This window comes from Mustela putorius, unplaced genomic scaffold, assembly GCF_011764305.1.
Source record: "Mustela putorius furo isolate JIRA1106 unplaced genomic scaffold, ASM1176430v1.1 tig00003834_pilon_pilon_pilon, whole genome shotgun sequence".
NCBI lineage: Eukaryota > Metazoa > Chordata > Mammalia > Carnivora > Mustelidae > Mustela > Mustela putorius.
The window spans coordinates 124,838,888-124,852,508 of NW_025421987.1; the positions used below are offsets into that span (position 1 = coordinate 124,838,888).

A 13,621-nucleotide genomic window follows, 5' to 3' on the forward strand; every position below is an offset into this window, starting at 1 on the left:
ACCTGATTGGGTGTGGTATAACTGGACATCTGAAGGAAAAAGAAAGGAATCTTCAAAGTGTCTGTTAACAGTTGTTCTCTTCATTCATTAAGAACTATCACGTCTCAAGAAGAGGCCCAATGGAAGCTGACATGTGTCTATTGGGTTCCTGAGGCTTTGCCAAGTGGAGGATGAAAAACTAAATAAGCAAATCCCTCCTTTGCGAAAACTGTTTTTTCAAGTTTTTTCAAGGTGTTACCTCAAAAATAGACAGCTCCCAACATGCTCCCTCGATTATTTAGCTAAAATGCCAAAGGAACTCAATTACTTCTAAAATGTATTGAGACAACCCTGTAATGAGATGACGAGAGAAGAAAAGTCAGTAACACGAAGCCGTGTGTTAATGTTGCTTTTATTTCATGAAACCAGAATTGTTACAAACATCAATTTCAGGCACATTTTGTGTAGACATTAAAACCAAAAAGCAACAAGGTATGTAAAACAAATGCCTGCACAAATATTTATCACCAGAGAAGAAAGTAATTAAGAAAAAGATAAAAATATTCTTTGACCGATATAGATACGGAGAAACCACATACCCTAAAGTGAAAATATGGAATAAAAGCAAACAGTACACATGGGCTTTTTACTCTTCAAAATTTAATCAACAGAAGTTAATGATATCGTATGAAAAATTGTTGAATATGCTAGTCTAACACTTAAACACTCTTCCATCATTTGCCTTCCAAATCAGAGTTCTAATTAGATTCACAATCTTACCTTGTTGAACCCTGCATCCACACCTCTGAATTCTGTTTATTTCTTAGTCAAATAGAGTTCTCCAGAATTTCGGGAGTTCAGAGTTCTCTAGAGTTCTCCAGAAATCCAGGACCAGGATCAGAGATAGAATTACAATCATCCACTCCCAGGAGAAATGGAGGAGGTGTTCACACTGAAAGACCTCTAATTCTCAGATTCTCTGCCTAATATGAACGACTTAATTGTCTACACTGACGTTTCAAAGCTCGAGAAAGGGAATGTTGTATAACCCTGGACTTCATTCTGATTATTTCCTGTAAGCAGAGAACAAGATAAGAAATGGGCCCCTCACACTGAAGCAAGTACACAGAGACATCTACATCTACTGTCTATGCCAAGCTATGACAAAAGTGCTTTGGGAAATGAATTAGGACTATTGCTTTGATTGAAAGGGCCATGCTACAAAGTGTTTGCTTTTATTCTCACCTCTATTTTAGGTAATTTAGAACAGATAGTTAATTTTATAGTTTTTGAGAATAAATACTCAGCTGCATAAAAGATATATCTTTATAAAGTAAACATCTTAAATATTTCCTCCTTTTAAAAATAGTTTTGATAGACTTCTGATGCCCCTAAACATTCATGCTGCAAGTGTCACAGCCATATTTTCAGACACTGGCTCGGGAACTGCTGAAATAGTGGATATCTCTTTGCTGGTAAATATCAGAGCTATTACTCAGTCTTTGTAAGATTTCACTAAACCACCAGTTCTCAGATTTTACCTTGCCTCTGAATTACCTGGAAAGCGATTTAAAATATGCTGAATGGCACACGCAGTGTGTCTGATTCAGTAGGTCTGGGGATGGGCTGAGAGTTAATTTTTTAATGAATTCCCAGGCAATGTTGATGCTGTTTGTCTAGGGACTGACATTTTGAGAATCACTGCTTTCAGCTATTAATTCATATGTTCTTTAGACAGCAACAGAAGCTTAGAATCCAGGCCCTATGTGGTACTTACTAAACTCTCTTCAAGTCTGTGTCCTAAAGACAGTTCTTACGAAAATCCACTTTTCACTTCCTCCTTTAATAGCAAACAGTAGTGCCCACGCAGCTAATGGATCCTTCCCACTATTTGCTTAGCATTTCCTTTTCCCCACACCAGGCCAAGGCGTCTTTCCTATTTCTCCCAAGAAGGGCTATAGTCTCTTCTGTGTCCCCAGATGCCCTGGATCTGGAAGCCTCCTCAGGGCAGGACTCATGCCTCTGGGGAACCAAAAGCCACGGCTACATGTCTCTCCCCAGGAGGTCTATCTCATCCAGGAGGAAGTCCATGTCCTCCCGGCTCACTTGAGGGCTGATCACCACCTGGCGGAAGAAGTTGACCTTCCCCCGATGGGGCTGGTAGCCCAGCATCAGGCTTCCCTTCTTCATCATCCGCTCCTTAATGGCTGGGGCCACCTGCAGCGGGCGAGAGGAGGGAGACGGTGAAAGATCAGAGCACATTCCAGCGTCGTTCCACCGGTCACGTGATACCCACTGGCCTCCACTGGGATCTCACTCCCTTGCACACATCAAGGTCAATATTAATCATTATCTACTGAGAACTCACAGCATATGAAGACTGAGCCAAGGGCTTTAGATAAATTTAATTCATCTAATCTTCACAGTGACCTCGGGAAAGAGACAGAGATATCCCTATTCGTGAATGAAGAAATTGAAGTGCAAGTTGGAGATTAGACAGTCTGGGTCCCATGCTTGGGAAAGGTGAGTGAAAAGAGCCGGCAGCCTCACCGAGCACACACTCGGAAACCTAAACCATTATGCGGTGCTGTCTCCTTCTAAACAAATCAGGTGTCCTCGGGGGGCACAGTCGTGAAAGTGTCAAATGGTACATTCCCCAACTTTGAACTAAAAAATGCTCCAGTTCAGGTATCTTAAGTAAAGAAAATTAGTTTTGGGTGAGACAAAAACACAGATACAAAATAACAGCCTTCTGTTGGTAGTCTAACAAGAAAAACACTCATACTGATATTATGCGCAGTTCTATTTTGAAGACTAATAGTTTATTCGTTTATTAATAGGACACATGAAACAAAAATACTCTTTCATGAAGAGGTATAAAGGTTGGAATAAAATAAGAAGCCCGTATTTTAAAGATCTGCAGATAACCTGGGGGGATGGGACCTGATCATCCAAATGCACAAATTTCTCTAAAAGTTTGTTGTTTGAAGAAATTAGTCCAACTTAAGAACCACCTGGGAACATCAGTCTGTTTTCCTATCGGGATCGTGAACACCCAGGAACTAGGTTATAAACTTTTAAAATAGTGAAGCTGATCTTTGAAACACCAAGTTAAAAAAAATAGAGTGCACTCTTATGGGCTCGGAAAGGCAAGCAAAGATTTTCCATTTTCTTTTTAGTTTAACTCTTTCAAAATTTCTGTGCATGTTGTATGTGAACATAAGATGAGAATATCATGTATTTCTGTCCTCATCTTCTAAGAAAGATGAGACTTGGTTAATCCAGAAGGGAAGAATGCCTACATAAATAACATCAAGCATGGTGTGCTTTGAAATTCCTTAGGTCGGCGCCTGGGTGGCTCAGTGGGTTAAGCCTCTGTCTTTGGCTCAGGTCATGATTCCAGGGTCCTGGGATCGAGCCCCACATCGGGCTCTCTGATCAGCAGGGAGCCTACTTCCCTCTCTCTCTCTGCCTGCCTCTCTGCCTACTTGTATCTCTGTCAAATAAATAAATAAAATCTTTAAAAAAAAAAAATAAAGGAAGGAAGAAAGAAAGAAAGAAAGAAAGAAATTCCCTAGGTGAGGGTAATACATCTCGGTTTCCACGAGCCTGTCTTGGGGCATGACCATGCCACACCTCTTCAGCCTTTAAGCATACCTATGTCTTGCCAGATACCCCCCTGAAAACAAGCCAAGCTACTTCATCAGACACTCAACATAATCTTGATTAGTTGCAAAGCTTATGGGAAAACTGGGTGTTTCAGACTTCTAGACGTTTGATGTGCTGGATTCAGTCACAGAGCCTGATTCTCAAGGGACGGGCAAGAATGATTTTAACCATGTACTTTTTCCCTTATGTGATAATTTTAGAACCTAAATTTTGCATAACACTGACTACACTGTGCCTACAACAGCAACAACAAACAGCCATTAAGCTCAACCACGTTGCCATTCTAGCAAAATATTAGAGTTCTCGCAGGGTATAATGAGACATAGAAAAGAAAATCCATGAGCATAAAAGAAAAAATATGTAGAAAAAGAAGATGAAGTTAGAAGTCAAGTTAACGAAAAAATACAGACCATGACATTCTATAGATTTCTGGAAGAATGTTACAAATTTTATTCTGAGCTCTTTAGAGGTGAGAAAAGCAAGGTTAAATAATTATCTCCAATCTGCTAGCAAGATTAGTGATAAGTGGTCCGTGGAAGCAAAAAGGAAGCAAATCGGTGAGTCTCTACATACCTAAGCTCCAGGAATATCTGTCTGTAACCCTTACATTTGAAGTTTCCAAGCATCTACTAAGTTTTCTTCCAAAGCTCTTTAATCAGGTATCATTTGTTACTGGAATCGTAAAAATCGAGTGAAATGATACAGGAGCAAATGAAAGGTGAGTGCAAAAAGAGAATGCTTTTCATAAAAATGAAGCTGAATTCTCTGAAAAGACTGGATAGCCGGGTACGACTAAACATGGCTGCACGTTGGGTGTGGGAAGAGAACTGGAAAAATTTCAGGCAGAATCCTGAGTCCAGACTGGTTCTGCACACAGATGGCCACAGAAGCCCTCAGCTTACAGAAACTCGGCCTGACAGGACAGATGATTCTGGAAGAGATTAGTTACCGCAAGCACAGGAGAGGCCCTTTGATCATCAGACCCCTACTCAAGAAAAACCTCACTTACTTTGGAAAAGCGTTTAGAAGTCCTCCCTTGCTGGAACAAGAAAAACAATAGCAACTTTCCACGGAGAGATGGGGAAATAAATGTGCGTAGATATATTTTAAGTTAAAATGTTTCAGTTAAGTGTGTGTTCCATTTTTTTCTAGGGCTGTTTGCTTTAACTGACCTCTCCTCATCACTGTGGGTGGGAGGTTCTGCTGTGAATATGGATGTGAAGAGCACATGTGCACTTACATATGTGTATATACACAATTTATATACATGTAATATACATGTAAAATACACACGTAATTTAAACTTTTAAGGCACCATTTGTTATGCCCTGCTCTTAAAATCTTCCTTTTTAAAAAAATTTTTTAAGGATTTTTTAAATTTATTTGACAGACAGAGATCACAAGTAGGCAGAGAGGCAGGCAGAGAGAGAGGAGGAAGCAGGCTCCCCACTGAGCAGAGAGCCCCATGTGGGGCTTGATCCCAGGACCCTGAGAGCATGACCTGAGTCAAATGCAGACACTTAACCAACTGAGCTACCCAGGTGCCCCTAAAATCTTCCTATTTAGTCACAAAGCAACGCGGAACCATGGTTTGACTTAGGCTCTGACAAAAGCACATTTAATTTTAATTCAAAGAAAAGCGCGCTCTTGAAGGTAAACTGAAGATCTGAGAGAAAGAAGAGTGCCATTGCCGATACATATAGGAAAACCCGGTTCGCGTAAGACAAATGTCTGGCCAGGAGAGTCGAAAACTATCCATTGTAGAGCTCACGAATTGAGGGTCTACAAACTTATTATTATTTTTTTTAATAAAAATTCCTTTCATATTCACCTCCATCTTCCTCTAGGTACACAGGGTATAACCAGCTCTGGATTACAGATTTAAATTAAATTTAAATTAAATTTAAATTTAAAACAGGCAGGTGCTTCGCTCAAGTCTAATTTGCATTGTCTATTCCTGTTTCCTTTTCAATAACTCTATTCCCCCCTCCCCAAATGATATTTCCTGCCTTACCTTTGGAGACCATTAGAATCTTGATTCTGGCTCATTAAGTGTGAGAGGCTCACATGAGGCAATTATGAAAATCAAACTGTCAGCTTTGCATTTCTTGTAAGTAAACCAAAAATATGTTCTAATGGGAGTGAGAAAGGTAAAAGAGGACCCCTCGGACATTTTAATATAAAGATATTTGTGATCTTTAAAATCCTTGCTGTTGTAGAATATGCTTCCATGGCAAACATGTGTCATGGGAACCAAACTTCTAAACCAAAATTTTGCCACTGACTTTCAGAAATTATAAGTAAATGACCACATATCTATGGGACTCAGAGAACAGACTAAACAAGGTTTAGCAGGACAATACACATTTTATTTATGTATCCGTGAATATATAATTCATTGTTAGAGGTAATTATTCCTAGGCGAGAGAGGAAGACCTCTATAATCCGTAAATCCTACATGGGAAAACCAAGCCATAAACCACACCAGGGCTGATAGCCATTAAATCTCCATCACAAGTTACAACTGTTGTAGTTGTACTGGTTCTTGTTGTTAACAAATATGTTACCAACCCTTTACAATTTGCAGTGAACTTTCACATAGCCGATTCCCGCGAACTCAGATTAAAGCTTGTTTGAAAGGAACCCACGCTTGCAATTTAAGGACCAAGAATGTTCTCATTAACAGCCAGCTTATCACATCTGCATCTAAAAAAAAAATTAAGCATTTTCTATTTCTAAAACTGCAGGCACAATCCAGTGCTGGGTAACCTGGTTATTCTCTTTTGCTGATCGAAACAGAGAAACAGTCCTAATCCGACAGAATGGACCATTCACAGGGGAGAGAAAATATGCACAAGCTAAATGTAAGTATCTGAATATCGCCCCTAAATGAAGCGTGCATGGAGGAAAGCAATTTGGCAGGAGTGAGATTGCTTTCCAGCTTTCAATTATTTTACTGCTGGTTTTCCTTCAAATTGTAAATCAAATTCTTTTCGCATGCCTCAGTGCCCTGGTCCCTGCATCTTAAGTGGGGGAAGATCCTGACATTTCTATTTGGTTGCACAGAAACTTAATCGACACATTTCTGTAGGATTGCTTCCCCCCCACCTTAAATTAGGTTCCAGCGATGATTTAGTCATTTAAACAGAATTTTGTTGTCACACTCCTGCAGCATAAAATAGCATTTGATACTTACAAGTTGCTTAAACGCAACGGAAAACAAAACAAAATAAAATTCATTCTGGCCAAGTACGGTGATTTGATAACAAGTAACTGACCGGACACCAGCATAGCCTTTTCTGAAAACAAAATTTTAACATCCGTCAAATGAAATTTCTTCTTAAATATGTGTCAACATATTTAAGGTTGACAACAACACATTTCTTTTCAATATGCAGAGTGTTTCTCGAACTCTCTGAGAGGAAGTGTATTTTTATCAGTGCATTACAGAAATACTTTTGTGAGCTACAATAAAAGTGAACTATTGATTGAAAAGGAATTACTGAATAAAAATTAAACTAAAAAGAATAATTACAAGCTTATTTTTAGAAAATTTTAAATTTAGCAGTAAAGTTAATCTGTTAAATTGTCGTAAAACTTTCTAAACAGTAGCTCTTGAGTTCCATATTTTTCTTATTGCAGACTGGTAATATTCAGTTTATGGGTCTGGAGACCACATTTCAAAGACCGCTGCTCTGTTTTAACTCCCATGGCTTCCTGTAGGTGCATATCATTTTAATTATGAATCTCGATGTTCTTGCATATTTTTTCACGCTTCTTGCCATGGTCTCCATACCACTTTGAATGGTGTCTTGTATTCCATCATACCACACTACCTTAGTTTACCTAAATCATTTCCCCATTGTTAAAGCTTGGACCTTCTACAGTTACAATGACATGTCAGTGAAACCATGGACCCAATCATGAAACCTCTAAATTAGAACTTCAAAAGTTAGTCCAGAGATGATAACAGTAAATGGTTCAAAATGGTCTAGACTTTAGGATCTATTTGCAACTTTTCCCATTATTTGCTGTGCAGGTGAAATCAAGTCCCATTTTCTTACCTGTCAAATATGGAACATCACAACACCTACAGGGTTGTGAAGACAAACCCATAACTAAAAGAGGGGATCCTTTTGCAACAAATTTGAGGGACAAACCCTGTCTAAGCATCTACTCTCACTCTAGCCTGCAATATCATTCAGAGCTTCTAATAAATCCAGACAGACTGTATTTTGCTAAATTATCCCATAAATCATGAACAAATCAATGCTCCTCCAACTCCAGATTTTAGAGCTGTCATCTCAATTTCAATTTAATTAATCTACATTTCATTTTCTCCAAGGAAGCAAAGATTCTTTGGGGGTAGGAGGCCAAACTCATAATAGTTTGCAGATATTGTGGGTAGAGCATAGAGTGGGCAGGCAGGCTAATAAGCTGAAGAGTAAATTATGAGAGTTATATTGTAATTAGCATCTTGTTCTAAGATTATCTTGCTTAAGAGAAACTTATATCAAATGTAGAAAATGATCTATGATATAAGTTTCTCTTAAGCAAGATAATCTTAGAACAAAATGTTAATTACAATATAACTCTCTATGAAAAGTACTTTGAAAGAGTTTTACATTTTCCTATATCTACATTCCACTCATACTCCTTCAGTATTCTCCAGAATAGTTTATAGACATAGGAAGGCTATACATTTCCATGACTGGTCAAGCAAATAAACACTGAAAAAGGAATAAAATGTGGCTCAATGCAGCTGCTATACTTTACTGTTACTCTAGATCTAAGGGACAAAGCTCTCTTCTTTAAAGAGTCAGATAACTATTTCAGCCAACGATCTCTGTTGCAAATACTCACCTCTGTCATCGTAGCATTAAAGCAGCCCTAGACAATATATACACAAATGAGCAAGGCTGTGTTCTAATAAAACTTTATTTAAGGACAGTGACATTTAATATGTGATTTTCACATATCAAGAAATACTAAGCTGTTCTTGATTATTTTTCAACCACTGAAAAATGGTAAGCCCATTTAGAGCTCCTAGGCTATAAATAAGTAGGTAATAAGTTAGATTTGGTTTTGGGCATACTTATGGACTCCTTGGTTAAAGCAGACAGATACATTACAACATGTAGAATCTACCCCTTCAAGGGAAAAAGCACATAGAAAAGTTATGTTCATTGGCTTTTTTCAGAAATGCGCACAGTCTTCTTGACCCTCCTTTGCCAGCCGAGTGAGAAACCAGGACACAGACTGGCAGACAGTCACCGTGACTTTCTTCCAGCCATTATTTTTGAGCAATCACAAACAATAATTTGCTTTATACTTTCTTCCTAAATAATCTGGGTTCCAAATAATGTGGGTTCAAATATAAAGCTTTGCCAGTACTAATGTTATGCACTTATCAAAACTGATAGAACTATATACCTTAAGAGGTGAATTTTACCTGTGTGTAAATTTTGAAGTGAATAAACAAAGTCATTGAAAAAAGTAAAGGCAGGTCCAAGAGGATATGTAGCTACCAGAGATCAGGCAAATGCCTTTCGTTCCTAGAGCCCCAGTCCCTCATCTTTAGGCAGGAGATGATAAAAGTATGGTACCCCTTCATACAATTAAATAAAATATGGATTATGATATTACAGATGCAGCCTGTAATGCTGTGAACAGATAGTACACAATGGAAATGAATATTCTCATTCAGGAAAAGTTGAGAGCACCAACTCCAGAAAGGAAATGGAGCTCTCAGTTAGGATGTTTCCTTCCAGTTCTAATACTCACTTCATGCCCTAAAGCAGATCACTTCATTTCTCTGCGGGCCTGAAATAAGAAAGTTCATGGTAACCACTTTTAGGGTGCAAAGATAGAAAGCTATTTTGGATATAGTGGACTTGAATCTTTTCTTCACGGTATGGGTTTTTTTGAAGGCTCATTCAATCAAACATTTAAATGTACCCACCATCCTTGGGGCGCCTGGATGGCACATTCGGTTAAGCATCTGACGCTTGGGTTCAGCTTAGGTCATGATCTCAGGGGCCTGGGGTCCAACCCCTACTCAGCTCTTCTGTGCTCAGTGAGGAACCTGCTTGTGGATTCTCGGTCTCTGCCCCTCCCCAAGCTGGTGCTTGCTCTCTCGCTCTCTCTCTTTCAAATAAATAAATAAATCCTAAAAAAAAAAAAATAAAATGAATGAACCCACCATGCTTATTAAATGTAATTCACATATGATTATGGATGATTTCAGGTGAGTTGTGGATGACTAAGCTAACATCATCTCTCGAGTTTGCACTTCTTTTGTGTTTTGAGGCCATTTTTTTATGGCCACCAAATATTTTTATATGCCCTTATTCAGTTCCTCTGTCCCTCATGCTGATTTTGCCCGTGGCTAAATAAACTAGCTCTGTTTACTAGAGGAATCAATTATCCAGTTTCCTCACAACAGATCAATTTAAACCTGTAATTATCAGCAGCATCCCTTTCATTGTTACAAGTGAGTCCAGATGTTAATTTACAGGTTTACAATAACCATTCAGAGACCAACAGACTAGTTTAGACTGACCTGAGACCCAATTCATGAAATTCTATGTGAGTTTGGACAAATATTTAACTGCTCTGGGACTCATCAAGACCTGATATCCCTTAGGATTGTTATGTGGACTAAATGAAATAATATATATGAATGCACCAAGCACAGAGTTTGGCATTCACTAGACACTCAATAATATGAACTAGTCTTATTAATACCTGAGAATGAATTTGTTTTTAATCAATTTATATTCATACCTGGTCTTTTATTATACTATTTCATTACTCTCTCTTGAGAGATGAGCATTTGAAAGTTCTGTGAAAACATGATTTGTAATTTATTCTTTCTCCCCAAAGCAACTAAACTGTATTTAAGTAATTCGGAGAGGTTGAGAGTTAGCAGTTTTAGAAATTAAATCTTATAGCTCATGTATGCCACTTCTATATTAATTTTCTATTTAAGGTCCAAGTTTTTTTTTTTCTAACATAGGCAAAGTAAACTCTTTTTTCCTTTAAAAAGTGAGACAGTGGTTGATCATCTCGAGTTTGGTGGCGGGGCAGGAGGCAGGGAAAGAAGCTTCCCACTGAAATGTATTGTGGGCAGGGATGAGCTCCTGGTGTATGTTAGCAATTTTCTGTGTTGTGTAAGTATTTTGCAGAAAACAGAGATATTTTCTAAGTAAAAATTTACTTCTTCTTTGGACACATGAAAAGGTCATATACTGAAAAGGTCATTTGTCCCCATATTCATGAGCTTGTGTCCAAAATTAAACAGTCTCGTCATGCTATCTTGCCGCTTATATTTTTATCAAAGAAAGACTGAAGAGTAGTATTAGGAGCTCCCCAAATATGCCTGAAGATACAAATCACCAGGACAGGGCCAGGGGATGGGGGGTGGGGGAGTAGGAGGGGAGGTGGGGGTCGGGGGGAAAGCACCAATCCAGAGCACCTGGCTTTGAATTTCAGGGTTAGACCTGGTGACCTGGTGGTCTTCACATTTACCAGGCACTTCAAACACTTGTTCTTTGGTTTTGTTTTGTTCTAAAGATTTTATTTATTTATTTGAGAGAAAGAGAGACAATGAGCTGGAGGGAGGGGCAGAAGGAGAGGGAGATGAAGACTCCCCACTGAGCAAGGAGCCCGACGGGGGGCTCAACCCCAGGAACCCAAGATCATGACCCGAGCTGAAGGCAGACGCTTCACTGACGGAGCCACCCAGGCCTCCCACTTCAAATGCTTGTTATCACCATGCAAGTATGGGAACATGGCCAGTGACAGTCCTTTAAGCAGGACCTCAGGAGAGGTAAAGGTAGGGTGAGAGGTAAGAGAGGTTTTGGACAGGGAAAGACAGTTTGGAGCGAGAAGGGGAGAGGAGATTAGGAATCTTCCCTTCCTGAATTTCTTATGTCAATTTTGTAGTAAAGTAAGACTTAGCTGATTGTAAAAAATGAAAAATAAAAAAATAAGAAATAGACCAGTGACCTTCAAAGAAATTGCTGGCCAACTTTTCTATTAATCATAAAACCTGATAAAGTGTTGAAAACACTGAACCATGGCCCAGGAAACAATAAAGCTCTTTCTTTTGATTGCTTGGAGAATCAATTTGCCTCTTTCCATATATTTTCTGCCATTCCTTACCTGTCCAATTCTCTTCTTATGTCTGTGCACAACACTCACTCATTCCCCTGGTATTTGCCCCCCTATAATTTGGAGCTGAGCCGCATTGGGATAAGTCTCCTGAGCTTAAATTATGTAAAATTGGTGGTCTATAGCCCATGAAATCAGATGCATCTAAAAGATCATTTCAGCTTGGCAGAACATGGAGAAATAGGCCATACTTAGACTGGACATACCTCTTTTCAAATATGGATTTTTTTTTAACCCAGTTTTTCCTCCAGAGTATCTTTCAAAATCAGACATGCACAAAATAAAAAAAGCATCTCAACTTAAAAGAACTGTCCAGTTTATGCCCCTTCTGATACAGAGGAGCTAAACCACAAAAACAGAGGTCAGCATCGCGGAAAGAATGAAGAACACAGTCAGCTTCACATTTGGTGTTTACAACGTGGAAATGACAATGACAGCAATTCCAATAAACCTAATGTCAGTCATATATTCAAGGCAGCTGAAATGAACAGTCATAAAAATAAACCAAACTGAACTGAAAGCATTAGCTGAAGAATGGACACAATAAACGTTTTACACACTCTATAAAGCAAAAACTTAATCCTCGATGTGTCACAGCCGCCGTCTGAGCTAATAGGTGCTCAGTAACTGTTGTGGGCCAGCTCCAAAGTTTTTGCCCATTTGGGGAGGTCCCTATATTGTTCCTTAAGTTGACAAGCTATTCGGGAATTCTTTCCTTAAAATGACAACCGCCCTGGGGTGGTCCCACCTGTCTAGGGGCATCCGTGTCTAAGGTTTTGGGTTATGACAAAGACTATTTGCGTTTAATGTCTGAAGGTCAAGGGCGCTGAATGCTTCGCAGTGCTTCGGCTAAACCTGCCCAAGGAAGAGTCACGGTGCCCAAAATGCTAGCGATGCCCCTCCTGAGAAACATGGATCATGAGCCCCGTGTGCTCCAGGGATCCCTCCCACCCTCTTTCTTGACTCCTCTGGATTCTCCCAGTTTCTCTTAAGACCTAGGAACCTTCCTTTGGTCCAGAACAGAGGACTCAGTTGATAGGTCAGCAAAGTAAATCCCCACCAAATGGGATCTTCAAAAGATAACTGTCCCTTTTGTTGTTGCCTTTAGATTCTCTCCTTGTTTTAAGTTCTTCTGGCTTGATCAAGGTATAATTGACAACTAAAAATGGGGGATAATTACAGTGTACAAGATGATGTCTTGATACACACGTACATTGAGAAGTGAGGGCTCCCAGATTCTTTACATATTCCAAGAGTTTCACTCCACGTGAGAAGAGAAAAGGAGTCCAGTCCAGGTTTCTCTTCCGGTCCTCTGGGCAGTGGCCCCTATTTCTAAATACTGCACCTGGCTCTCTGAGCAGGGACACAGCTTAAAGACTGCCTTCTACAGTAGGTGACTCAGACTCCCTGGGTTTTAGCCCCAGGGAGGCTCATTCTTAACTCTCCTACACAGTAAGGAGCACCGGGTTAAGCATTCCAAAGCCAATGAGAGACTGGTTCCTTTTCCCCAGGGTAACTTCCCCCGAGAATTCTTTTCCTTTTAGACATTTGGCAATGGGCAATTAGCAGCTGACATTCTGTCTTTTGATTCAGCCCTGCCAACAAGACACAAAGAGCCCATGGGGCTGTCTGGGGCTGAACGGCCAAAGCCCTACCTGGGGTTCCAGGCACAGGTGTGGGAGGCGGGGCTGTGTTGGCACAGCAATATTTTTAAGGTGCAGAACCTGCATTTAGGCTTGGGAGGCTTAGCTTCCTGATTAGCAGAATTATTGGCTTTTATCACAGATTCTGGGCCTGA

At 39.6% G+C, this 13,621-nt stretch overlaps 1 protein-coding gene across 1 annotated transcript in view; it reads right to left on the bottom strand.

Moving 5' to 3' along the window:
• Positions 1 to 378: 378 nt before the first annotated feature.
• GADL1 (glutamate decarboxylase like 1) overlaps positions 379 to 13,621 on the bottom strand; it is a 180,771-nt gene continuing 167,528 nt past the window's right edge. Inside the window, exon 15 of the mRNA XM_004754305.3 lies at positions 379 to 2,196. Within this exon, the coding sequence (XP_004754362.1) occupies positions 2,023 to 2,196 (174 nt within the window). The 3' untranslated portion in view covers positions 379 to 2,022. The remainder of the gene's footprint in view (positions 2,197 to 13,621) is intronic.